General features: G+C 38.2%; 5 protein-coding genes and 1 non-coding gene across 8 annotated transcripts; 3 read left to right on the top strand and 3 right to left on the bottom strand.

Annotated features, from left to right (window-relative positions):
• The first annotated feature begins 280 nt into the window (after positions 1-280).
• LOC137736758 (Amino acid kinase family protein) lies at positions 281-3,865 on the top strand. 3 transcript variants are annotated; one of them, XM_068476016.2, is made up of 11 exons: positions 281-607; positions 965-1,195; positions 1,320-1,417; positions 1,533-1,575; positions 1,896-1,957; positions 2,063-2,119; positions 2,278-2,313; positions 2,398-2,475; positions 2,871-2,937; positions 3,033-3,095; positions 3,218-3,865. In XM_068476016.2, exons 1-11 carry the CDS (start codon positions 529-531, stop codon positions 3,418-3,420), a joined length of 1,017 nt encoding a protein of 338 aa, XP_068332117.2. In that variant the 5' UTR covers positions 281-528; the 3' UTR covers positions 3,421-3,865. The 3 variants fall into 3 exon arrangements, with proteins under 3 accessions (XP_068332117.2, XP_088538849.1, XP_088538848.1); XM_088682723.1 differs by having other exon boundaries at positions 356-607; positions 933-1,195; XM_088682722.1 differs by lacking the exon at positions 281-607 and adding an exon at positions 727-855.
• Positions 3,866-4,324: 459 nt separating this feature from the next.
• LOC137736759 (eukaryotic translation initiation factor 5A-2) lies at positions 4,325-6,586 on the bottom strand. Its single transcript, XM_068476018.2, has 5 exons — positions 6,295-6,586; positions 5,409-5,531; positions 5,260-5,316; positions 5,057-5,131; positions 4,325-4,709 (listed from the first exon to the last, which is right to left on the bottom strand). Exons 1-5 carry the CDS (start codon positions 6,415-6,417, stop codon positions 4,608-4,610), a joined length of 480 nt encoding a protein of 159 aa, XP_068332119.2. The 5' UTR covers positions 6,418-6,586; the 3' UTR covers positions 4,325-4,607.
• An 8,965-nt stretch (positions 6,587-15,551) lies between these two features.
• TRNAW-CCA (transfer RNA tryptophan (anticodon CCA)) lies at positions 15,552-15,623 on the top strand. Its single transcript has one exon. It is a non-coding gene; the product is annotated as a tRNA-Trp (tRNA).
• A 103-nt stretch (positions 15,624-15,726) lies between these two features.
• LOC137738144 (cell division topological specificity factor homolog, chloroplastic) lies at positions 15,727-17,816 on the bottom strand. The gene is made up of 2 exons (XM_068477774.2): positions 17,567-17,816; positions 15,727-16,485 (listed from the first exon to the last, which is right to left on the bottom strand). Exons 1-2 carry the CDS (start codon positions 17,651-17,653, stop codon positions 15,901-15,903), a joined length of 672 nt encoding a protein of 223 aa, XP_068333875.1. The 5' UTR covers positions 17,654-17,816; the 3' UTR covers positions 15,727-15,900.
• A 120-nt stretch (positions 17,817-17,936) lies between these two features.
• On the top strand, positions 17,937-21,137 carry LOC137738143 (protein RETARDED ROOT GROWTH, mitochondrial). The gene is made up of 7 exons (XM_068477772.2): positions 17,937-18,232; positions 18,608-18,719; positions 19,246-19,387; positions 19,589-19,737; positions 19,920-20,071; positions 20,441-20,555; positions 20,793-21,137. Exons 1-7 carry the CDS (start codon positions 17,937-17,939, stop codon positions 20,925-20,927), a joined length of 1,101 nt encoding a protein of 366 aa, XP_068333873.2. The 3' UTR covers positions 20,928-21,137.
• An 85-nt stretch (positions 21,138-21,222) lies between these two features.
• On the bottom strand, positions 21,223-24,303 carry LOC137736527 (chorismate mutase 3, chloroplastic-like). Its single transcript, XM_068475785.2, has 6 exons — positions 24,061-24,303; positions 22,905-23,127; positions 22,738-22,824; positions 22,454-22,597; positions 21,877-21,969; positions 21,223-21,770 (listed from the first exon to the last, which is right to left on the bottom strand). The coding sequence occupies exons 1-6, from the start codon at positions 24,255-24,257 to the stop codon at positions 21,531-21,533; spliced, it is 984 nt and encodes a 327-aa protein (XP_068331886.2). The 5' UTR covers positions 24,258-24,303; the 3' UTR covers positions 21,223-21,530.
• Positions 24,304-26,253: the final 1,950 nt, after the last annotated feature.

Raw genomic sequence — 26,253 nt, forward strand, 5'->3', positions numbered from 1 at the left:
TCTTACGTGTCTTACATCTATACCTCATGTAACCTATTTAAGATAAGGACAAGTTTATTCGAATCCGAATTCTTTTCGGATTCTTTTTATAAGTATTTAGGAAATTAGTTAATTATGTTTGTTTATACTACATCGTACGATAAAAAATTATTTAAAATTTTTTTATTTAAAATTAAACACAAACAATTATTGACGAAAACTGACAGCATAATTTACAATGAACGTATTCGATTCATAGATCTTCCAAGGATAGGGGGAGGATGATTTTATTGAACCAACTGTTCAATGACAATTAACATTTTCTCCACCAAGTAGAAAACAAAGTTTGTCTTTTCTTTTTTTGTTGTCTTCCCGCGAGAACCCTGTGACAATAAAGAGAAGGAAACAAAAAATAAAAAACGAAACCCAGAACTTGTTTTTTGGTAAAAAAATCCAGAACTTTTTTTTTTTTTTTTGGAAACTAAAAACCCAGAACTTTTGAGAGAGTAAACTCAGAGCTTTAGGTACCGGAAACCCCACAAATTTACGATGGAGGAGACCAACACAAAAGATCTCCAAAGCGCTTCTGTCAGTCTCACGAAGCCGATTCGCTGCATCGTCAAACTCGGTCTGTTAATCTACTTATTCCTTTTTGGTAGAATTCAATTTGCATCAGAATTTGTGCTTTTGTGATTGAGCATTTTTCATTTCGATCATTTCTAGCTTTCTTTACGCTGACCCAGAACAGCTGATTGCTCAAACGAGGTCCAGAAAAGTGCTTTTGGTGTGCTAGATTAATGGGCAGCTGATAAATTTTAAGCCTTTGTTAATATAAACTGTGGAAAACCGATTCGTTTCAACCTGGGAAAATCTGAGGTGTTTGGATGAATGGTTGTTTATAAAACTAAATTATGAAATGCATTTGTAATCATTTGTTCGTATTTTGGTCTTAGATTGTTACAATACGATTTTTTACCTAGTCCAGGAGGTGCAGCAATTACTTGCAAGAACGAATTAGAGACAATAAATGAAGCAAATCTCAAGACGGTTTCGTCGCAGCTGAGGCAATCAATGGCTACGGGGTCGCCTTCTGGGGAGGTTCTTGGGATGGATTGGAGCAAGCAACCTGGAGAATCAGAAATTTCATCTGCCATACTTGATTTTGAACATCGGCCAGTTGCGGACCCCAGCCCCTTTATAGTTGTTCATGGAGCAGGTTTGCTGCTTGGTTTATTTCATCACTTGGAACTTGATTTGTTTGTTGAGATACAAAGTAGCCTTTTCACTAATTTCTAAAGATATGTATTCGTCTAATATGTTGTGTGCTATGGTGGCTTCAGGTTCTTTTGGGCATTTTCAAGCTAGTAAATCGGGCGTTCATAAAGGTGGGTTGTACCAACCCCTTGTAAAGGCTGGTTTTGTTGCCACACGCATCTCCGTAAGACTCTGCCTCGTTGATCGTTTCACATCTATGGACTTTGCTTTAAGTTTGCTTTCGTCTCTTTCGGATTATTCCTCCATTTTCATGTTCATGTTTATTTCAATTATCTCAGGTTACAAAGCTCAATCTTGAAATTGTTAGAGCGTTAGCCAGAGGTATTAATCTACCCTATTAACAAACGTTTTCATATACAAACTATATTTCTAAAGATCGAAAGATTCAAAGGAAAAACCAGCTTTCGCAGTTTTAAATTAACAATGCATCTAATGCATCAGAGATGCTATTAGCTAGTGGTTGAAGAATTTTGTAAGTTCTTTAGTTTACTTGACCAATCCGTATTTTTCAATTTTGTTTGGCTCTCAAAGCTGCATGAAACTGTTATTTCACTATCATGATTTCATGCTATTATCTGCTTAAGATCTTAAATGCACCCCGCTTTCACGTTCATGAATATTGTTATGTGTTTTCCTTCCAGAGGGTATCCCTTCCATTGGAATGTCTCCATTTTCATGCGGATGGTCAACCCGTGAAAGAAATGTCAGTGGCTTGTTTCCAATAAATGCTTTGATCCCAATGTTATTTTATGTTCTGTGTCCTTTTTGTTAGTTTTCCTTTATTGATGTAAGTTTTCTCTTCCTGCAGATAGCTTCAGCTGATTTGTCTGCAGTGGCCAAGGCTATTGAATCTGGTTTGGTACCTGTAAGTTCGTATTATTATCATTCTTCCTATCATTCTATATTTTACGTGTTTTGAACTGCCTCCTTTTGTGCTATGAATGATTTATACGTGCTGTTGGTTTCTGTTTTTCTTCTCATCTTTCCCTCGGTGATTAATGTTGATTGCTATACGCTTCCTAGGTTTTGCATGGAGATGCTGTGCTCGATGAGTTACTGGTCGGTCTCTCTTATAGAAGTTCACCAGCTTATTGCTTATATTAAACTTGTACTGATGCTTTGTTAATCGCTTTGCCTAATCAGGACTGTACCATATTGAGTGGAGATGTCATCATTAGTCACCTTGCAGCGCACTTGAAGCCTGATTTTGTTGTTTTTCTCGTATCCACACTGTCCCCAAATCGAAAGTTTCATGCATTTTTATTTTGGGAAATGACTTTGGAACACACTGCACAACCTGATAGTTGATAGAAATGTCTTAAAAGTTACTTGAGGCCAATAAATTCACATTTGTCTGTGTAAGAGACCAATGCTAAACCAGTTGCTTTAGCAAACTTCACAGGCAAAAGTGAACTAGAGGTAATCTGTCCACTGTCTCAAACTCAATCCCTGCATTAGGAGAGTAAGAATGCATTGTTCTTCCATAAAGCATCCGAGATTAGACATCTCGAAGAAAAACAGAGTCCAACCAGTTGGGGTCAGATAGGTAGGAAATTACCATTTGATATGAGTGGATAAACATCCTACGTTTGTTTTCTATTTAATGTGGATTTAAGACTGATGTTTTTGGGGTTTATGACCGTCCACCGTCGGTACCAAATGCAGTACTCTTGAGAGAAATCGGTAAGCAGTCTTACTAATCCTGGCTTTGCACAGAAATGGAGTTTTGTTTTTATTTGTCGAATTGCATTGTCTTATCCAAAGTTTGTCAACTGTAGCTGTGGCTAAAGATGGGAGCTGGTCGATCGTGAGCCCAACACTTGAGAACATCAATAAGCAAGGTGCGAATGAACCCAACACGTTACGAGCTTTATTTTCGTTATTGTTGGCTGTGCCAAAATGGGAATTGATCCCGAATTTGTTCGAGTTAGTAGCATCTGTAATGTGTGTGTCATGACAACAGTTGAGACAAAAGCGGCAGCCCATGATACAACAGGCGGAATGCTGACCAAGATATCGGAAGCTGCGACGATTGCAAAACTCGGAATCGATGTGTACATTGTGAAGGCAGCAACAACCCATGCTTTGAGGGCATTGAGTGGAGAATTGAAAGGCAGCATTCCGGATGACTGGCTTGGAACCGCAATCCGGTTTTCGAATGAATGATCGATCACTTTTGCTGTTATGAACAATCGAGGTGTTAAACGTAAACATTCGGAGACCAACACAAGAAAGAAGTCGGCGTTTGGAGAAGACATGGATGTTAACCACTTAAGATTCTATGAACTGGCTCGATACAAGATCAGACAATTGATTGTTTGAAGTAAAAACAAATTCATCAGCCGCTGCGACAGGCCAATCAACTCTGGTCGTTTATGATTCATCGGTCCTCAAAACTAGGTATATAATGAGTGATTTCAAATTCAGAGGTTAAGCGTACTCTCATAATTTTAACAAGGGCACGGTGGTTTTTTTGGGGGGTAATAGTGAAAAAACTGCTAGATAAGTCATCCTTACTATCACTCTACAGAACTGTACATAAGAATTTCACCTAAAACCACTCCTTGTTCAATTCTTTTGAAGTCATTAGATCATTTTTCGAGTTCAAGAATCTGCTCTTCTTCTACTCCATTCCGAAGAGTAACTAGGTCAAAATCGTCCAAACTCTTGTTATTTTAGTTGGGATTTAGTCTGACGAGAATAAATATTTTACACCTAGCAATTCATTTATTTTCAAAATGACCATTTACTACCTATTATTTGATTGACGAGTCCTTTATATTGGAATGGGTGAAGAGTCAAATGTTTTGGAAACTCCTCGTGCCGGGTTTGCAGCGATATGAGTAGTTCCAAACCAGCACCATAACACCGAACAGACCATCAAGTTACCAAAGGAAAACAACCAACCGGAAATAAACCGACTCGGTTGCACGACAGCAGGGTAATAGCGTACCGTAAAACCACAATCACAGTTCAATTTGGTGCTTAAGACACCAGGCTCACTGTCGATTATTTGGTAAAGAGTCATTTAACGCAGGCAAACACAATGCAACAAGAAGAATCCATCAAGTGACGAAAATGAGGACCGTGAAATTTCGAACCAAGAACAAGTGAAAGGTACCATACAGTCTTCAATATAACTCTTGCCAATACCATGAAATTGGGGGCATGATTCAGAACAGTAACATAACAAAAATATTGATAACGACACGCTAATTAATGGCAACATTAACTTGTAACCCAAGGCCACCTCTAATCAAGAACACTAGTTCCTGAAAGGGGTGACCCCAAAGTTTCTATTTACCGTTCCATTTTATATCTGAAAGCTAACGTTCCCGAAGAACGAAGGGCATCTATTTGGGACCGATGTCCTTCAGGGCGCAAATCTGCTCCTCTCCCATAGCAGACATGACAGAAACAACCAGATCCTTCCCCTCAGCAAACCCATCCTTGATCTGCATAAAATACCAAGAAAATAACCAATTAAGATTCTACAGGGTTAATAACCAGCAGGAAACATAATTATAACAGTAGTTAAGCAAAGGAAAGATGTTTTAAACTGCGTCGAACAATAAAAAGGGGAAGAAACAGCATAAAGTTGATGCTGCGTCTTGTGAAAATAAAAACATGACAAAAAGTTTTAAACCAAATTTCATGCAAGTAACACCCACAATAAAAGTAAATCCTCCAGCAGACATGGATTCTACAGTCGTTTGGGAATAAAGCCGAACTAGCAGCATACTATCCCATTCAAACTAAGTGGAAGAGGCGAATGTTACAGGGGCCATGTTACAAAACTAACCTGCGTAAGCAGATTGTCATCGGTTGGAAGTCTCAGGTCGTCCTTGGTGTTACCATTCTCAGTCAGCAGACTCACCTTCAGTATGCAACAGATTACGGTTCAAGTCAGGCTAAGCATTGCAAACTAGTGGGAACATCCAAGTAACAAGCAACATACAATGAAATCAATGAATCTTATAACAGCAAACGAAAGTGCAGTCTTACAAATCCATCCTCAGAGATATCGATCAGCTGGTAGTCAGTACGGTTGACATGTGGAACCTACAATACAAAGATACAAACATTGATATACCAACGAAAGAAACAAACGACGTGCTTACGTATAAATCAAACAAACTTAAAGAGGTTCGTACATCACAATTGTGGGAAGACGGAACAATATCCTCAAGCTTCTTGGCAGTGAAGATGTCGATACCGACAAAGTGGCACTTGGCATGACCGTGCTTTCCAGTCTTGGAGGTGGAAACTTCCACAACCTGTGACAAAAGACAAAAGAAAGAGCAGACCGACAACATTCCATTAGTTGGTTGTTCTTTCACGTTCATATCCCAGCCACCAACATAAATCCAAACTGATATAACACCATCAACGAGACGACCTTACACAATCGATTCAACAAATATATTCACTCCCTAACAATGGACAGCCACAAAAACAAAAAATGAAAACGTAAACAAAAATTAAAAATTATTCAGACATAGCAATGGAGATGCAATCAAAGCTCAGCTTAGAACGATATTTTCAAGACATCAGCTATATATCTGTGTGTGTCTGCGCGCATATATACGTGTGTGTGCGTGTATATCTGTGTATATGTATACGTTTTTGCATGTATGCGTGTGTATACATATATATGTGTATGGATAAACGTGTATGTATATAGGTGTGAGTAATATGTATATATGTGCATAGTTATTATCAGTTACAGGTACACAGCAGCAATCAGTAACAGTAGCAAATCAGAATCAAATAATTTCATACATAATTGATCAGCTCAACACTATCTAATCAGTAAGAAGAAACAAAATCGGAAAACAATAAAATCGTAAAAAATAAACTCCGATCTCAATAAAAAGTACCGCGATCATAATCCTGCACAGGAGAGAGAATTCATCAACAAATCCATACGGCATGCAAACAAATATAATGACCGAACGAAATCCCGCGAATATCTGAAATCAGAGCCCTAAAATACATGCAGATCGAAAGAAAATCAAGGAGACAGGAGAGAGATCGAACCTTGCATGGTCTGGCCTTGATGACAATGTAACCGTTCTTGCGGATGGTACCGGCCTGCTGAGGGTAGGTCTTGGAAGCTCCGGCGTCGGCCTTCGATTCAAAGTGGTGCTCCTCGTCCGACATGGCTGGTTCTGATCGCTCTGACAGATAAGAGAGAGAAAGCTAGAGAGAGGATGGAGGGGAGGCGATTCCCGTCGCAAACAAAAATTTCTCGGAGGAAGGGTTAGAAGTGATGGGAGGGTATTTATATTTCGGAAGAAAATGGGAAGAGGACGAACTCTCTACGGCTTCTGGTTTCAAATACTTTTTATATTTTATTTTATTTTTTGGTTTAAAAGATGCTGTGACTGTGAGGGTCGCTGTCCACCGTTGGATTGCTTGACTTTGCACTGATTAAAATATCATTTGTTGCGTATGGTTGACGCGCGAATGCGGATTTAGCACGTGGGCTGCTCTTCTCGTCCTCGGATGTTTTATTTTGCACCTGCACACACATTGTCTTTCCATTTTTGTTTTTTTAATTTTTTTTCTTTTTATCCTTTTTCGGCTCCTATTATGGGCCGGCCAACAATGAAACCATACAATTTGGCCCAACTTCTAGTCAGCCATGGGACAAGTCACAAACGTCTCAGATACGCTAGGAAATCTTTAAAGAAAAAGATCTTTCTTTTTTTTTTTTTTTTTTTTTTTTTTTTTTTTTTTTAAATTATAAAAATGAGGACTAGTTATGAGATCCACACTATATTGAACTTTAACGATCTAAACTGTCTATTTTTCAAGTTGCAACTCATAGATCATCCTTGCAAAATATTAGCCAAATCGGAAATGTTTAAAACATCTAATTGGGTTCAAAAAAATTAACGAATACTTTGTTATATAAGTGTTTGGACCCAAATTTACACCATTAGCCCGTGCAATCAATGTCATTGAGTGGGCATAGTTTTCAATTGTCGGATAGAAAAAAGAATATAATTTTGTTATTATTAAAGGATAATATTATGGTTTTTATCATAATAATTATCTTTTAATGTGAATTATCTTAGCTTTTTCTTATCCAAGGTAAATGGGATGCAAACTATATATGTGATCTGGAAGTAAACAACATAGTTCGCGTTGGGACTCTTATCACGTAGGCATGGCTGGGATATAAAGGTCATGATAGGCTTTAGCCTACAAATGCGATAAGGAAATGGTGATGTGATGTGGCAGAAGGTTAGCTTGCATGCATGAATAAAGATTATGAAGTGATGGTGGGACCGAATATCCTTAGCATCCTACCAAGAATCTTGTCAAATGGCATCACATGAAGGAATTGAAGATAAAAATTGGATTACATGCACGTGGCTACAAGCTAAGCCCAAATAGCGTGATGGTAATCCATGGGGTTATTAAAAGATATTCTTAGGAATATTATTGTGTCACATCCCGGCCCGGGGCAGATCACTTCCCAGGCCCGCTCTACCACCGTAGCACAATATTGTCCGCTTTGGGCCTCGACCACACCCTCACGGTTTTGTTTTTGGGAACTCACACGAGAACTTCCCGATGGGTCACCCATCCTGGGAATGCTCTCGCGCGCTACTCGCTTAACTTCGGAGTTCCCATGGAACCCGAAGCCAGTGAGCTCCCAAAAGGCCTCGTGCTAGGTAAAGATGAGAATATACATTTAAGGATCACTCCCCTGGGAGATGTGGGATGTCACAATCCACCCCCTTTAGGGGCCCGACATCCTCGTCGGCACACCACGACTAGGGTTAGGCTCTAATACCAATTGTCACATCCCGGCCTGGGGCGGATCACTTCTCAGGCCCGCTCTACCACTGTAGCACGATATTGTTCGCTTTGGGCCCCGACCACGTGCTCTCGCGCGCTACTCTCTTAACTTCGGAGTTCCCATGGAACTCGAAGCCAGTGAGCTCCCGAAAGGCCTCGTGCTAGGTAGAGATGGGAATATACATTTAAGGATCACTCCCCTGGGCGATGTGGGATGTCACAATTGGCAGCTTTCGTACTTCTCGGAATGCAATTATACAATGAGGTCGTCAAACATGCAAGCTCTATAAATACAAGACGGATCGTGATGAGAAGGCCTCTCCAATTCAACACACAAATTGCCCTGCGCAAACCTCTCAAACATCTTGAGATTTTTTTTATTTTCTTTTTCCACCAACACACCTTCAGTTTGGATAAACAGCATTGTGGAGGCAACCGGTGACATCTTCAATTTGGATAAACAACATTGTTGATGTATAATCAGCCATTCCCGGAACACCTTCAGTTTGGATAAACAACATTGCGTCGAGGCCAACTAGTTATCTATCCAAGTCTCGGTCGAGAAGGATTTTCGAATCCTTATTGGCAATGGTCATCTCATTAGCCATCGCGATGAAGTGATGTGTTACAGGTTACTACATTCGGCACATTGAAAGTCGAATTTGATATTGAATTTCGCAAAACTAGCAGCCTTGTCTTTAGGCTCTAAAACCCGAAGGCTGATGCGTGTTTCTTCTTCGGCCGCAGTCGTAAAATCAAGAAGTTAACAGCACGCTCAACGCAACATCAACACATTTTACTCCTCGGCCGACGAGTTGGCACGCCTCGCATTCAACCGAAAGACGTAGTTAACTCATTAGTTACTCGGCCTGCACGCCACGTAGGCTTAGTAGTTTTTAGGGTCAACATTTTGGCACGCCCAGTGGGACAAGTGCTAAAACTACAAAGTTCAAATGATATATCAAGATCACAATCAGGATGAGATTCGGCGCTTATTCAAGGAAATTGTCGAGCAACAAAAACTCCTTGATCGAATCCTTGAAGCAGATGAAGAAAGACAAAAAATTTTCTCTCAAATGATAAAGGTGAAGGTTCATCACAGCTTACAAGATCAATAGTTAAATGAAGATAGAGCTCAATTTTATGAGTGGCTCGATAAAAAAAATAGGCCATTTGGGTTCAAATCAATTCCATTTGAAAAATGGTTGGATCAGAAGGCCGAGGGGCAATTTTTCGCTTCGGTCACAACCAACATTCGACCTAAAAAGATTGTCAAGATGGCTGAAGAAGAACCTAGGCCACATGTTTTTTTGGTCGAGACTGAAATTGTGGTAGGCCTAAAAGCAAAAGTTCAAGTTTCTAAGCCACAAATTGACTTAGAAAATGATTCGTTAGAAGAGTGCTTCAATGACGAACAAGGTCGAGACATAGGCCTAGCCGGAGAAACCATGCCAATCGATATGATTATTGGCGATATAGCCGATATAGAGAAATCCCATTCGGCTAAGTTGTTTAAGTTAAAAGCCAAAATATGCCCAGGGGGCTTAATAATTGTTTAAAGCATTCAGCGGTTGAGAATCAAAAATATTTCGCCAAGTCAGAAGTATTTGGAAATGATTCTTTATTCGGCCTAAAGGGAAATCAAATTGAGAATTTTGATATAAAAAAACTCGGCCAAGAATAAAGCATCATTGGCCTCCCACTGATTATGGTTCAGTCACTTTTATTTCCATTTGCCACTAAAAAAAAAAAAAGATGAATAAATTATTTTCTTAACCATTTGGCCTTTCCGGCCTATGCATAAGAAAATAAGGGGGCAATATTGGTATAAGCGGCGGTTACTTGCTGAGAGATATTATTTGCTGCGTGTTTAATTCAATGAAGGACATGAGTTTTGATGGATGGGTTTCACATTGCTCCTCGGTGATGGTTTTTGGTATGAAGTTGTCCTCAGCTGAATGAACTTTTAGATGAATGGCGTCAGTGCAGCTACTCAATCCCAATTTTATGTTTTTCTTAACATCTGTCGAAATTTTGAAAAGATAAACTATTGATTTGTGTAAAGGTCAAAATCTGTACTTACAAGGTCAATCATAATCTAATGCCAATGAGAATGGAATGCAGATAAAAGCATACTGGTTTTGCCCGAATATCCAACGCATGTAGGTATGTTATCGTGATTTCCAATCAAATCATAAATTCTAGAATGCAAATCATATCTTAAGCACAGAAAAACCTAGAAAAGAGTCAGCACATATTGCTTTGACAGTGAAAAGGACATATAAGAAATCAGCCTCGATAACTGACTAAAGTTATGATTACCCATTAATTAAAGCTAAAAATTATAGCGTTACGACATTGATGAAGGTTAATTTCAACAGCATCCCACTGCAAAATGAAACAAATCCTAGTGACAAACCTTCTGATGAAGCCATCAGAACTAGCCGTAAACGTGACAGACTCATCCTGGAAACAGCAATCGAAGAGAGCCGTTTCCAACAAAGCTTCTAGTATGAGCTGTGAGCTTCCGACGTCGTATAATCTTAACCTTTACAACAAGAGGTAAATAATCAATTTTTACGATTGAAAAGACAAAAGCGCTAGAAACTCCAAAAGCTCAAAAGTAGAGTACCACTCACACAGTCCCAAGAGGAGATGAAAAGATTGTCTGATTCGGAGCGAACCAGAATCTGGAAATTGCATCTCGGATCGGGTTTTCGAACTTCAAAGAGAAGAGAATGCTTTTGGAATAGTATTGTGTTTCTATTCATCTCTCAATGAGGAATTTATAGTATGTTACAATCATATCAATAAGGAAAGAAATAATTACATGAAATCATACTATGCTAAGAATCCTAAGATTGTAAGAATATACACAAAAGTCAACACTCCCCCTCAAGTTAGTGCATCTATGTCGCACATGCCCAACTTGTGCAAGAAACTTGAAAACTTTTTACTTGAAACGGCTTTTGTGAGGATATTTGCCAATTGATCTTCTATTCTTATTGCCGAGACCTCAATTATTTTCTCTATAATTTTTCTTTAATAAAGAATCTATCAACTTCAACATGCTTTGTTTTGTTATGTTGTACCGGATTATGTGCAATGTCTCGGGCAACTTTATTATCACAAAATAAATTCATGGGCTGATTATGCTTTATACCTAAATCACTTAATAGAAGCTTAAGCCACAAAATTTCACAAATCCCCAAAACCATACCTCTGTATTCAGCTTCTACACTTTGGAACGAGCAACCATATTTTGTTTCTTACATCTCCATGTAACCAAGTTACCTCCAACAAATGTAAACTAACTTGATGTTGAACGTCTATCATCAACTGAACCTGCCCAATCCGCATCAGTATAACCTTCAACTCTAAAATGGTTATTCCTTTTAAACAAAATTCCTTTGCCTGGACTTCCTTTCAAATATCGCAAAATCCTCACGATTGCATTCATATGTCGTTCTCCAGGGTCATGCATATATTGACTTACTGCACTTAAGGCATAAGCAAGGTCTGGTCTCGTGTGTGCCAAGTACATTAAACGACCTACTAACCTTTGATATTTCCCTTTGTCAACTGGTACTTGATTAGGCTCAATAGAAAGCTTCAATCCTTCCTTTAATGGTGTAGCGATTGGCTGACAAGTTGGCATGCCAGTTTCGTGCAACGAATCAATAATATACTTCCTCTATGACAAGAAAATTCCAGAACTACTTCTTAATACCTCAATCCTTAAAAAATATTTTAGGGATCCAAGATCTTTCATCTCAAATTCCGTAGACAAGTATATTTGCAAGGCCATACGTTCTTCCGGATCATTCCCTATTACCACCATATCGTTTACATACATAATAAGTGCAGTCAACTTTCCATTTCTTCTTTTCAAAATAGAGTATGATCAGAGTTACTTTGCTTGTACCCAAACGTTCTCATAGATTTTGTGAATCTTCCAAACCATGCTCGAGGGGACTGCTTCAAACCATATAAGAATTTCTTTAACCTGCAAACCTTTCTTTTGTATTTATCTAGAGCATTACATCTTAGTGGAAGATCCATATAAATCTCTTCTATCAAATCTTCATGCAAGAAGACATTCTTCATATCGAACTGCTGTAAGGACCAATTAAGATTTGCAGCCAAAGACAACAAGACACAGACCGTGTTGATTTTGGCCACATGAGCAAAAGTATCCATATAATTGATTCCATACTTTTGAGTTTACCCTTTTACTACCAGTATTGCCTTGAAACGATCCACCGTCCCATCGGCTTTATACTTCACAGTATAAACCCATTTACATCCCACAGGTTTCTTGCCAGCTGGCAAGTCAGTGATCTCCTAGGTAGCATTCTTCAATTCTTCATTCATTGTTGCTTGCCAATGTGGATCAGCTAAAGCCTCCTGCACACTGTTAGGAATAGATATAGTAGATAATTGATGCACAAATGACTTGTTTGATTCTGACAAGTAACTGGTAGACACATAATTGCTTAACAGGTATAACATATTAGGCTCAGGGTTGGGTTTATTCACTGAATATCTAGTATTGCATTTAGGGTCAGCTTCATAAGTAAGTTTAAGAATACCTCGAGTGACACGGTTTGGGAGACAACGTGGTGATGGTGCATCTGGGATCGAAGATGATTGGTTATGGTCATTAGGGCTTAAGAGTGGCGAGACTGACTGTGAGATAGCATGCGACACTGGATTATCCAGTGGTGAGGAAGGCAATGAGTTGTTTTGTGGTGTCGGCTCGTCATTTGCAAGGTTTTCAGCATCGTTTTCATGTGAATGATCACCACTTGTCTCCAAGACATTACCACTTAATTCCACGTCATTCACATCACTATTTTCATGTGAATGATCACCACTTGTCTCCAAAGCATTACCACTTAATTCCACATTATTCACAATATATGTACCCGGAATTATATAATCAAGAGTTTGAACTTCTATCTAATTCTCCCCCTGAAGTGAAGACTCTGGATTGGCAAAGTACATTTCATGCTCATGAAATGCAACATCTATAGTAACAGACAACTTTTTTGTTGGAGGGTGATAACATCGATATCCTTTTTGATTGGAGGCATATCCTACAAACACACATCGTAAGGCCCGAGGTTCAAGCTTACTCCTCTGCTGTTTGTGGAGATGAACAAAGGCCACATAGCCAAACATATGAGGTGAAAGATTGGGGATTGCAGAAGCATCAACATGTGAAGAGAGAGCTTGAAGTGGTGTCTGAAAATCAATTAATCGAGATGGAACACGATTAATAAGATACGCAGCTGAAGTGAAAGCTTCTCCCCAATAGGATAATGGGAGACGCACCTTGAGCAAGGAAGCACGAACAACTTCCAGAAGTTGACGGTTCTTGCGGCCTACAACTCCATTTTGTTGTGGAGTATATGGGCATGTAGTTTGATGAACAATATTATAATGATCAAGAAATGCACGAAGTTCAGAGTTCACATACTCACCACCATTATCACTCATAAGAACCTGTATTTGTGACTTATACTGTACTTGCACCATTTTGTGAAATCGTTGAAATAAAGAAGGAACTCTACTTTTGGACTTCATTAAACAGACCCAAGTCATACGTGTGTAATCATCAATAAAAGTAACGAACTAATGAGCACCACCCAATGTAGCAGTTTTAGAGGGCCTCCACACATCAGAATGAATTATCATAAATGGAACTGAACTTTGACACAAATTGGACAAAAACGAGGTACGATGACTTTTAGCCAATTCATAAACACCACATTTAAAGCTAGAAACATTGTGATGAACAAATAAGCTAGGAAACAACCTTCGTAGATAACCGAAAGAAGCATGTCCAAGTTGACGATGCCACAACCAAACATCCGAAGCTTTATTCTTCTTCCCCTGAGATCCTTCCACGGCAAAAGCTTGAGTCAACATTTGGGTACTATTCGATGTCAGTTCTAAGTAGTAGAGCTTCCCTTTCCTAATACCATAACCAATCGTCTTACGAGTTCGAATGTCCTTAAAAACACAAAAGGAATGCCAAAAAATCACAAGTCAATGTAGGGCAACAATTATTTAAGCAACAAATAATAAATTATAGTCAAGAGAAGGAACAACAAGTACATAATCAAGATTAAGGGTATCAGAAAGAGAGATAGCACATTCCCCAATGATGGAGGCAACATTACCATTAGCAACACTCACGTTAGTTTTGGTGGATGGGTTTAGTGATTGTACTTGTCTAGAATCACAAGTCATATGTTTAGTAGCACCATAATCAATTATCCATATATTATTCGGAACAGATGCAAAAACCTTTAAAGCCTTACTGTCATTACTTATATGATCAGAATCTACCTTAACTTCGGCAATCAATGCACACGCTTCATTGTAGCGGGGATGACGAGTCCAGCGTGTCATTGCTCCGCGTAAGTTGAGTGCAACATCTGAGGTGATTGATAGGGTCAAGATTCCAAACCAATTAAGTCAAACAATGTGAGACCCTGAAAAACAAACAATAACCCCAAATAAAAAAGGCAAACTATTTTTTTATCTTTCTCTTTTCTTTTTTTCCTTTTTTCTTTTTTTTTTTTTTTTATTTTTTTCTTTCCTTATCCCTGGGACTTCCTTCGAAGCACGGAAACCCAAGACAATTGTGGGGACTTCTTTCGAAGCACGACAAGGCAAGACAATTGTGGGGACTTCCTTCGAAGCACTGTAAAGCAAGAAAATTGCAGATGGAACAGATCAGGCGTGGGTGCTGGGGTGATATGTTCAAGGTGGTTAGCAACCGTTTCACAGGTCTCGTCGACAGAATGGCAGGCACAGGTGGTGGTTCTCAATCGGGATTTGCAGCGGTAATTTCTAGGTGGTGGCCACGTGATGCAACAGCGGGTAGTGGTGGGTGGCTGCAAAGATCGGCTCGGTGAACTCGGGTCAGCAACGACGGCGTCGCTCACTGATCTGACGGTGCATTGCACAATTGGCTACGCAACTGGTGGTTCTCGATTCTACGCACAGTGCGACTTCTATATTTTTCCTTTGTTATTAACCTAGGCTCTAGTGCCAAGAAGAGAATGCTTTTGGAATAGTATTGTGTTTCTATTCATCTCTCAAGGAGGAATTTATAGTATGTTACAATCATATCAATAAGGAAAGAAATAATTACATGAAATCATACTATGCTAAGAATCCCAAGATTGTAAAAATATACACAAAAGTCAACACAAAGGAGGTGCGGCCATTGTACGACCAATATTGGACAGAAATTCCAGTAATTTTTTCAGAATTGATGAGAAATGGAGCTTTGGGATTCACACCTGTTTAGGTTCCATGAACCCTAGAATTTGGTAGAGAGGATTTGGGAGGGAGGGAGAAGATGAAAAGTTCCCGCTAAGTGAGAAATAAATAATTCCGGTGGATTTAAATTTAACGCTGAGTTATTATTCTCTAAATAAGATTAACTAATGAACGTAACAACAAGTGGATCCGTGGCGCAATGGTAGCGCGTCTGACTCCAGATCAGAAGGTTGCGTGTTCGATTCACGTCGGGTTCAATCCCCGCTTGTTAATTTTTTTTTTCTTATTCTAAATAACTCTGATTATTTCCCCAAATTTCGAATCCATCGCGATTGATAAAAATAAATAACTAAGCAGACGATCAAACCGTGAATTCAATCGAAGAAGATTTCTCCTAGTCGCCTTACAGGAATTTTTTTCATATATATACAGAAGAAACAGGTCCAATCCAAAACATCTAAACCATCAACTTCTTTGGTTTCAGCCAAACACAATCATCTATTTCTTGAACTTTAAGAAACCGAATGAGTTGCTTTAGTCAGGGATGAAGAAATCAAATTTGACATCAACAGAGCCTGAACTGTCTCCAGTATCTTTGTACTCGATATTTGTTATCGACCCAGTCTCGTCTCCAATCTGGTATTCTGGCTTAACCCGTCTTACAGGTACAGTGACGGAGTAAATGGTTCCCACATCAGTATCGGCTGACACACTCAGCTGAACTTTGTCTCGCGATTCTATCTCGACGAAATCTGATAGAGCGTGCACAATGTTGTTGACGATCAATCTTTTAGCCTCATCACTAACTGCGCATCTGTCAGAGAACAGGATCATCTTCAACCGCTGCTTGGCAATGTTAGCATTTGAGCTCCTCCTAGATGCTGGAGATGGGAATAGTATCTTCCAAGCCAAGTTTAAACGGTCAAAGAAACTCATGTTGATGGCGTTGAGGAGGAAGCTCTCGGAATCTTGGCTACTTGAGTTCGATGACAATTGAAAATCTCCAGATAACCGCTTGGAATTTTGACGAATGTTACGTCTATCAAATGACATACTGGGCCATTTTGGCGTGATCTCAGAAATGCAAGACCCTCCATTTGGAAAGCTAGCAAAGTCTACCTATAACACAGCACAAAACTTGAAAGTTGAGCAGGGACGTAGGGGAAGACATTTCCATATCTTATTAAACCTTCTTATGTAGCTCGACAATTAGGTGCAAATGAAGATTTCAACTTCTATTTAGGTAGGTTTTCAAGAACAAAACGATAGTGATAATTTCTTTCCCTTCATGAAGAAGGAAAAACGTTAGGGACGCCTCAGTCCAACTGCAACCATACAGATCACAGAAGGTAACCGGCCATAAACAAAAGTAGCACTTCAATTTAACATTGAGTTCAGAAAAATACCTTATACTACTCTGCATACAAACACCATGGAAGATCACAAAGATGGACAAAGAGTGATGCATTATATGAAATCATAGCTCAATAGACAACTATCATACCCTCAATCACCCAGACGACATCACTTAACTATTAAGAAGAAACACACGAATCTAGAATCGGCCACCCAGACGACAAACGCAATTCAACATGACAGCAAAGCAAGTGAACAAAACAAGAAAGTATTTCCAATAAAATCTGACACCATGGTCATCACTATGACTCTGACAACAAATCGACAATAACTATGCGAAAAACCCTTTCAGTTAACTGTGTGTTATTAATGTTGCATACTTCTTCAGCTTCAGATCGACACCTTTAAGCGGAATCGGAGATGAAATACAACAAGTAAGACTCTAAAGGACCCTCAACCAAGTCATCATTCTCCTTTCAGCTATCAGTCCAAGCTCCAAGGGTTAAAGCCCTCAGTTAAATGGGCATAAATAACTAAATTGCACCATATCCTTCCAACTTAAGCTTGTAAATTAACTGGTAGTTTAACAAATTCGATACAATCATTCAAATTTTCCTTCCTAAACAGAATAAGAAATCTACCATAAAAATTCACAAAATTCTCCGCCAAGGGGCGAGAAAAATAATAGTATCACGCTTGACCTCAATCAAAACCCAAATTCTCAGTTCATTTCTCTCATTTTCCCGGGAAACAAACAGCCCAGAAATCCAAATTCGAGGAAATGCACGAAACCCAGACAAAAAACAAAATATGAGAATTTAACCAAAAAAAAAGAAGTTCGGACCTTTGAATTGGGCCGAAGGGTTCGGATAGAGTGCGTCGAGTGAGAATTCAGCGTAGCCGAGACACTCAGATCCCCCAAAATCGCCATTTTTCTTCTTCCTCCTCAGTCTCTCTGCTCCTCAGAAATGCTTACTCCTTGCGCTTTTGGTTTCCTCAAAGGGACTGGCTTTCTCAGCCGTCCAAGGGTTCAGGTTGTCACTGGCTAGTCCAACATAAAACTACACGTCGTTTGTTCTCGGGTTCAAACGACATGTCGATTTACGAAAAGTTGGAAGAGGAGCAAAAACATACAACTACCAAAACTAGTGCTTCGTTCACTTGGAAGACGGCGGCGAAATTATAACTTCCCAAAACCTTGAAGCTTTCAGTGAATGGGGAGGTGGAGAGCCGCTGCTTCTCTTCTCCTCAGCCGCGTAGCCGCCGCCGGAGCTTCTAAATCATCCGTTCCCGCCAAGCCTCCTTTCCATATACACTGCCCTTCAGCCTCCACCTCCTTCCACTTCCGCTTCCTCAATTCACGACCTTTCTCTGCAATCCCGTCTCGGATTTCCTTTGAAGCCAATGATCACGACTCTGAGCCGCCCTGCTACGCTCGGAGTCAGAGCCAAGCTAAGGACGACGAAGAAACGGGAAAAATACCTATTAAAGCCTACTTCCTTTGTACCAGGTTAGCCGTCATAGTTCTTAATTTTGCGAATCCTCGTCTGGGGTTTGATTGTTTTTGTCATATGTTTATGTGGGTCTGTCTCCATTTGTGTTTTTAGTTTGATATAGGCTCGTATTGTTTCTTCAAGCTGATAACTTTCATTAAAGAACATTGCTTTAAGGTTTTGTTTTGCACATTCTGACCATTTACTGCTGTTTCAATGCTCCTATGATTTTCATTTTCTTATGTTTGATCTGGGATTTTGATTTTTGTTTCGGGGTCTGTCGTGGTTTTTGTACTGGGTCAGTTCCCTTTTCCGTAGTCTCTCTCACTTTCTCAGTTGTTTCCGGCTATGTTCTTTATGATTTGGCTTTCTCAGATTCATGGTTTTCGCAGTATCAATTTGAAGAGCATGCAAGCCGAGAATTTAATCAATGTCATTCCTCCTTCTTCTCGCTCATCGAATTACATTGCTCTCAGATTTTGCGATTTCCCTTCAGAAAATACTGTAAGATGATGGTTCATTGAACAATTTGATACTTTGCTCGGTTGAAGTTCTTGTTGTGATTAAATTTCCTTCTTGAGACTATTCTGCTGCATGATATACATACAGAAATCATTTGTGGACATTAAATTTGCGTTGCGGGAGTGCAATGCATCCATTTTCTTCTGTTAGCAATAATAAAAGGCAATTTAAACTGAACCTGGTAGCGCTTTTTCCAACTGGTACAAGCATATTGTCTCGAGTGTTGAAACTGATGCTTGACTTTGCATAGTTCATTAAGCTATTTTCTTCATTTACTTTTTGGGGTAGGCCATGTATGTATTGAGTGATTGATGTCTGGTTGACTACTTTCGAGTGAGGACATCATGATCATATTTATACCCGGGGTCATACCTGGCTTATATAGAGGAACAAGTGCACTTTTTCGAGTGAAGACATCATCTCCAAAGCTACAAGTGTGCTTTTCTTTTTCAGTAATAGGCTAATAGCGATATGATAATCCTTTCATTATCTTGCTGCTTTCTTTTAGGAATTTGGAGTCTGGCGTTATATGGTCGTATTTCAGTATGGATCTGCTGTTCTGTTTAATGTTGAGGATCGTGAAGTTGATGGTTATCTGGATCTAGTTACAAGACATGCTTCTGGATTACTTCCAGAGATGAGAAAAGACGGTAAATTTATTGAAGATAACCATATTTCATTTGATTGCTCAATGTGATCGTACACTTCATTTGAGTTCAACTGCATCGAATCATCAAATGCTAATTTTTTTTAGATATTAGTGTATTCTTCTGAAATAGAAAGGCTGAAGATATTTTGAATTATTACGATAATTAATTTGCCGTTTGGCTTTCTGTGTGTGCATGCATTAGATTATGCTGTAAAAGAAAAGCCACAGCTGGATGAGGACATGCAGGGTGGCCCAGACTACATAGTTCTTAAGACTTTGGACACTGATTCTATTCGCATTATTGGCAGTGTGCTTGGCCAAAGTATTGCTTTAGATTATTTTGTTTCGCAGGTAATTCTTAACCAGGATTCAATTTTGTGTGAAAAGATTTCTCTGTGATGGTATCTTACGTCTTTTGTAAATCAACATTGCTGCATTTCAAATTTCTGGAGAACCTTCTGTATTAGATTAAGAGAATCTAAATCTTTCTCTATCCTCTCCAACCCCGCGGTTGCACGGGTCTCTCTTTCTAGGTTGATGGTATGGTTGAAGAGTTTGCAGATATAAATCGTGGAATGGAGAAAACTGGAACATTCACAATGCACAAAAAGAAGCTCCTTCAACTTGTTGGGAAGGCAAACTCAAACTTAGCCGATGTAATTCTTAAAGTTGGTCTTTTTGAGAGGTAATGCCATTGTGCTTTCTTTGGTTGTTTGTAGCGATATTTCAAGATCAGTAGTATTGCATTTAAAGTTAGTCCTTCTGTATACTGGATGATCTAGATTTCTCACAGACCTTGAATATTGCATTTCAACCTTAAACTGTAATTTTCAACTTCCCCCCTTTTGTGGATTAGAAATCTTGGTACCAACTTATTGTGAAATTCAGAAAATAAGCAACGACTTGGCTGAGCTAAGATCAGATTGAACTCAATTTTGGTACCACCAGTTGCCATCTTTGTTTATCTGGAATTGCTTCTAGTGCTTGAATATGTCAGTTTGGTTCATAATATGCATTGCAGCTTTTAGGATTTATTTTGTTCTTTATCCATCAGATCAGAAATTGCTTGGAGGGATGCAAAGTACGCTCAAATACATGAGTACCTTCGGGAGGAGTACGAGGTTACACAACGCTTTGGAAACTTGGATTTCAAGTTAAAGTTTGTAGAGGTAGTTTTGTCCTTGTAATTATTGATTCATCTTTGTTCTTAAATCATGGAGACTTAATTACCTCATCCCGTCTCAGTTGACTAGAAAGAGACTATAATTGAAATTTATTTCTTGAAAAAAAACATATAAATGGACAAGTTACTTATAAAAAAGTTAGGTAGTATGTTGCCGGCGTAGATATTATCTTTTTCAATACATTCACATTTTCTTCGAAACTAAACCATTCTTTCTTTGCAGCACAACATTCATTTCTTGCAAGAAGTCCTTCAAAACAGAAAGTCGGATCTTCTGGAATGGTGCATCATCTTCCTGTTGAGCATAGAAAACATAATATCACTATACGAGATTGTTCGTGATTCAGCTGCAGCTTAACATTATATCACTACACGAGATTGTTCGTGATTCAGCTGCAACATAGCTGCAACATCTCTGTGATCTCGGAAGCAGATGAGAAAAGTTGCAGCAGCCAAAGTTACCGTAGGAAATTAATTTTGTCAACAGAGAAAGTGATTTTTTATGGATATTCTTTCACTGTAAAAAAAAATTCTGTGATTCCTTTCTAATTAAATTGCAATTTCAGTACACATCCCGACTCATCTTTTACGTGCCTTTACGTAGAAAGTTCATTTTTACTGAACCATATGCCTTAAACAGAATGCACATCAAATAGAAAGAAAGAAAAAGAAGGAAGCAACTGATTTGCATTAAATAAAAGATAATTCACATCCGTATTAAATAACAACTTGACTTGTAAACAATGAGAAGACAATTCACATCCGTATTAAATAAAAGATAGTGTTATTCACACGCCCAAATTATCTCCCACACACCCTTGTTCATTTTTTGCGATTGATATTCTTCAATTCATTCAATCGTACAACCAGAAATTGAGAGGGGTGTGTGAGAAGTAAAAATAAGTGTGTGGATAGCACAACCCTAAATAAGTTGAACAAAAACAAATCATGGATTTTCACTTTAATCCAATCTTCTCAAGAGGTATTCAATCTCAACTTGCTTTGTGAGAGGTATGATCCAATCTCCATAGAGACTGGCAACTAAATGTGGCTTGATTTGGTATACAGGGTTAGCTGCATCATCCTCCCCTTCGTCGATTTTAACCTCCTGCCCGTATCGTTTCGTCTTCATCTCCACTCTCCTCTTGATCGCTGCTTCCACTGTTTCGAATGTCAGCAACACCATCAGTTGATTCCTGTCCTGCAAGAGCCACACATCGGCACAAGAAAAAGACGCCGTCAATATATGAGATAATGAACCATCAAGCAATGCCATGATGAGGGCACACTTATAAGAGGAAGCTTACTTGTGCTCTAATGGCAGCCTCGTATTCTGCAGGGGATTGACGGAATTTTGCCTCTGCCACGAATTTCCCATAGTGGATTCTCTTCGAAAGCGCCTGCAACAAACATCCAACATCGGAAAGGAATTTGATAAAAGGGTACACTAAAAGGATTGATGTAGAATCTAACACAACAACGCAAAGTCTTAAGAACAACAGTAGGGAACAAAAACATCGAAAATGCAAACTACTGTCCCGAACTCAAAATTTCAAAAACCGGTTCGCAAGAGCAGAATTCAATGAACTCATGAGGAGGCAAAGGATCCATATGTCATGGACAAGGCTAGGAGAAAACGTTAAACTGCGATGCAAACGAAAGGCCAAACTAGAAGGCCCAATGCAGACGCCACAAACTAAACAACCAGACAGGAGTCGAAACAGAAAAACAAATAAAACAATCCTCTCAACTATAATACGACACTTAATTACCTAAACTAGTATAATGTGACAACTGAATAGACTATTATTTGTGTTTGTCATAATTTCTGGACCGTTACGTGAGAATCGTGAACTTCTGTAAATTCAGTTGATAGTGGTTTACCTGCAAACAAAGTGTGTCACAAACAGCATCTGATCCACAATTACCGTTGCCTCCTGCCTTGACTAATCTGGGAAGGAGATCTCTAAAGTACATATTCCAAACCTTATTGTTTATATTAATCGAATCGGCATACGGATGCAAAACCTAGTTTCATTATCAGAGAAAATGCCAAATCAGGTCAGAAATCACTTCAAAAGCATACACTAAAACAAGCCAAATTATGCAAGTAAATTTATAAAGATACAGAACAAGGGTAAATTATCATTCTGTGTATTAGAATTTACCTGTGGATACAGCAAAGGAGGAAGCATTGGCTCAGGTAAGTGTGCTGGGAAGAAAGGATGTTCGTCAGGGCTCTTGTATCTCCCCGCCTGGCATGCGAAAATCTCCGGCATCATTAATAATAGGATCGTAGTAGTTATATTAATCTTTTTTATCTTATTTAGATTACCTGGGCATGGAGTTTTTCAGTTTCCCTGACCATAAACTCAACCAGTGAACCACGAAATCCTTCCATCGAGAAGGTGTCATGGTCATACGTGTCTGCATTATAACAGTACTGAGCCCGCTCCAGAAGGCTAAATATTATGCTATCCTCTTGTCGAATTAAAGAGTGCCTTATACTGTCCAGAGTTAAGATTTCGCTCTCATCCACCCTTTTCTTACTTAAATATCTACACGAAAAAGAAGCCGCATGTCAGAAGTTAGCCTGCGGAAAATTATTGATTCATTAAGAAATAGCAAGTTCATTTCCTTTTACATAAAATCTGCTGATACATAGGCTTTGTTGGGCACATCTGAACTAGTTATGATCTTAGCGAGTATGCTAATTGGGAAATGAGTGCACAATGATAAATTTCCGGCCGCCAAGAAAAACATAACATGATTCTACAAAACATGCAGCACTCGGCTGCAAGTCCATAGTTATTTTATTGTAACAATAGCTCGATTTTCTACGTTCGATCTCAAGCATAATAATAGACTAATCACGTTTCATATACAAATAAATAACAAAACCACCTCACCTGACAAACAAAGAGTATCAAATGAGTCAGCTACTCTTATTTAATCAATAGTTTTCTGATAAACCAAGACCGGACTTTTCTAGCAGGCAAAACAAGAAACTGCTGAACTTCATTGGTAAACTCAAAGGGTTGATTTGCAACAATATCCTGGTTTTAAAAATGCAAGAAGTAGAGTTCTCTGGAATTACACAAATATGGGAAGAGCTTCAACTCACTAACCCAACAGAAAACTAGTGAATAATTAAACCTCAAAACCCTTTGAAAACTTATCTGACATGTAATTAGATTGTTAAAATCCTATGGGAAATGCTCCTCAAGAACACTGCTGTAATCTATCTGTCGTTATTAATAGAGTGCAGATTATACAAACAACCTTTCCTTGCAAGAACATTATGCAATCAGCAAACCGTACAATCCCAAGTTACTTGCTTTCAGAAAACCATATAATTTGATTATTCTGCATTAGAATTTCCCTTTTTTTTAATGGCACTAATCAGCAATAACATAGCACTAAACAGCCGATGTAAAAAAAAAAAAAAAAAAAAAAATGAAGAACAAAAAAGTGAAAACAATCGTCTTTACTTGATGGGAGAGGTTGCACAAGAAGAAGAAGAAACTTGGAGAGGAAAGTGCAGTTTTCTTCCGGGATTTGATCGGAAAAAATTGTTGGGTGTATTGAAAATGGTGTGGGAGACAAAATGTGGAGTGGGTATTGAAGGCCTTGAGGCGTTGTGGGCTGAAGCGTTGGGAACTGAAGCTTGCAAGAGCTTGGCACCCATGGCGATCACTGGTGCGATTTGATTTGTTTGGACTTGGTAACGTACGTTATGGGGATCCTCAAGCAAAAAGTGCTTAAATAAACGTTTTCTGCTGTGGCTTTGTGTTAACGGCTAAATTCACACGTGGGGACAAAAAAAAAAGAAGTTGGTGACTAATTGGCCAAATTTGACTACATTATGGTAAGAAAATTGTTATGCACATATTATGTTTTTCTTTTTAAATGGTCTTTTTAATCATGTTCATTATTTTTGTTTTATTTATTTAATATGATGATAAAAAATAAAGATGTTTGAAGAAGAAAATAGAAGTGCATGATTAACTATAATTCACTGATAAAAATGTGAATTGTGAATATTAAAAGGGTTGTTATTGACACTTTAAATCATCTCTAATGATGATGTCAAATTAAAATATTAAATTTCATTTTTACAGCTGATGTGGCTAAACAACTTTTTGTAAAGTCTAGTATTCCGCCCAAGATGTCAAATAAAAGTAGTTTTTTGGTTTTTTAAAAAACATCAAGTGGGTTGGATTTAATAAAATCGTCAATAATTGAATAAAAACAAAGAAATATGTTGCCCCAACATTAAAATAAAATAGAAAAAATTGACGTTGCATTCAAATTTGGCATCAAAGTGAAGAATGTTAATCCATGTAAAATTTTGACATCTCCTTTGGAACCCGAAAATCACTTTTGTTTGTCAAAACAGTCCAAGTAAGACTTTTTGGCATCTCCTTTAAAAATGCTCTTAAAAACAAGAGGTCTCGTGTTTGAAACATGTTGCTGGTGTGGAAGCCAAATTTGTGGCCAATGGGAGGTTGAAATGCATCTACGAGTCTTCCCGACCACCAGAAGTAGTGGATAACTATGACTTACCACCAGTTGTCCAATTTTTTTTCTTTTTTAAATGCTTTTAAAAAATTTATTTTGCACTTTTTAAAACAAATTTTCTTTTTCTATATATTATAATTGTGGAATCCATGACGACTTTTATGAAATGTAAATCACATCTCACTTGCTTGTAACGATCAACTTTAATTATTAAATAATTTGAAAGTGAATTAAAGGTTACAAATTGACAATTTATTTTGTTGTTACATGTGATTAAAGAGGGTGAGTGGAGATAAAAAAACTCGAGCAGATACGCCTTTTTCTCGAAGAAGTAGGTTTTTTTTTGTCATGCACACACATGCGTACCATTTCAAAAAGTGGATTTCCTTCTACCACTTTATTGGAAATGTCGTCAATTGGAAACTTTCCAACAAATGACTTCCAAGTCTTTAGCACGTTAAGATATTACTTAGAAAAGGTCTTTTAACATTCCAATTATTATACAATTATACATACAGCAGTTGTTAGGAAAATCAGCGTTTAGGTGAGAGAAAATCATTTAAGGTGATTTAGATATGTGAAATGAAGATCTACATATAATTTAATTAAAATATGTAACTACAAGACGGAAGTTCATGACAGAAGCAGTAGAGAAAGATCTAGAAAAACTTAGAAAATGACTTTAAGAAAAGATACGGAAAAGCGTAAAATTGAGTACAATGACGTTCTAAGATGTATACAACCAATCTCACTAAATAAAATAAAACTTAATTATAGTTGTTTTTTGTTTAATAGGAAAATCACATGGCAATACAATACATATGTAACCCCAAGAAAATCACATGGTGCTCAAGTAATATTGCTTATGCAGGGTTGAACCCACTAATTAAGATTCCATGAAATAATTGATACATTGTCGCTTAAAGAAACAAATAGGAAAGTAAAATGTGAGGATGTTCAAATTTTAAATCATTATAATTCAACTTGCCACCTAACCGTTTGACAACTCCACAATTACCAAAGCAGGTTTATAAGAAACTTTTAGTTATAACGCGAATACAAATGGTACACCACTTGTTTTAATATGAATTGTAAGAATTTTTATTTTTTAAGTTATTAACTTTTTAGCACACATATCCTATTATTTATTTAATGACACGTGA

The sequence above is a fragment of the Pyrus communis genome, chromosome 13, assembly GCF_041283825.1.
Source record: "Pyrus communis isolate YQ-2024b chromosome 13, ASM4128382v1, whole genome shotgun sequence".
In the NCBI taxonomy this organism is placed as follows: Eukaryota; Viridiplantae; Streptophyta; class Magnoliopsida; order Rosales; family Rosaceae; genus Pyrus; species Pyrus communis.

Bases quoted from the DNA above. Each gene is read 5' to 3' on its own strand.
- LOC137736759 (XM_068476018.2), bottom strand. From the start codon at position 6,417: ATGTCGGACGAGGAGCACCACTTTGAATCGAAGGCCGACGCCGGAGCT. The intron at 5,532-6,294 runs GTTCGATCTCTC...CTTTTGTCACAG, and splicing joins TCAAGGCCAGACCATGCAAG to GTTGTGGAAGTTTCCACCTC. The intron at 5,132-5,259 runs GTAAGACTGCAC...TGCATACTGAAG, and splicing joins ATATCTCTGAGGATGGATTT to GTGAGTCTGCTGACTGAGAA.
- LOC137736527 (XM_068475785.2), bottom strand. From the start codon at position 24,257: ATGGGTGCCAAGCTCTTGCAAGCTTCAGTTCCCAACGCTTCAGCCCAC. The intron at 22,598-22,737 runs GTAAATTCTAAT...TAATGAAACTAG, and splicing joins CTCCTTTGCTGTATCCACAG to GTTTTGCATCCGTATGCCGA. The intron at 21,771-21,876 runs GTAAGCTTCCTC...TGGCTCTTGCAG, and splicing joins AGGCTGCCATTAGAGCACAA to GACAGGAATCAACTGATGGT.
- LOC137738143 (XM_068477772.2), top strand. From the start codon at position 17,937: ATGGGGAGGTGGAGAGCCGCTGCTTCTCTTCTCCTCAGCCGCGTAGCC. The intron at 19,738-19,919 runs GTAATTCTTAAC...CTCTCTTTCTAG, and splicing joins TAGATTATTTTGTTTCGCAG to GTTGATGGTATGGTTGAAGA. The intron at 20,072-20,440 runs GTAATGCCATTG...TTTATCCATCAG, and splicing joins AAAGTTGGTCTTTTTGAGAG to ATCAGAAATTGCTTGGAGGG.
- LOC137736758 (XM_068476016.2), top strand. From the start codon at position 529: ATGGAGGAGACCAACACAAAAGATCTCCAAAGCGCTTCTGTCAGTCTC. The intron at 1,196-1,319 runs GTTTGCTGCTTG...TGGTGGCTTCAG, and splicing joins TATAGTTGTTCATGGAGCAG to GTTCTTTTGGGCATTTTCAA. The intron at 1,958-2,062 runs GTCAGTGGCTTG...CTCTTCCTGCAG, and splicing joins GGTCAACCCGTGAAAGAAAT to ATAGCTTCAGCTGATTTGTC.
- LOC137738144 (XM_068477774.2), bottom strand. From the start codon at position 17,653: ATGGCGATTTTGGGGGATCTGAGTGTCTCGGCTACGCTGAATTCTCAC. The intron at 16,486-17,566 runs GTCCGAACTTCT...GCTGTGTTATAG, and splicing joins CCCTTCGGCCCAATTCAAAG to GTAGACTTTGCTAGCTTTCC.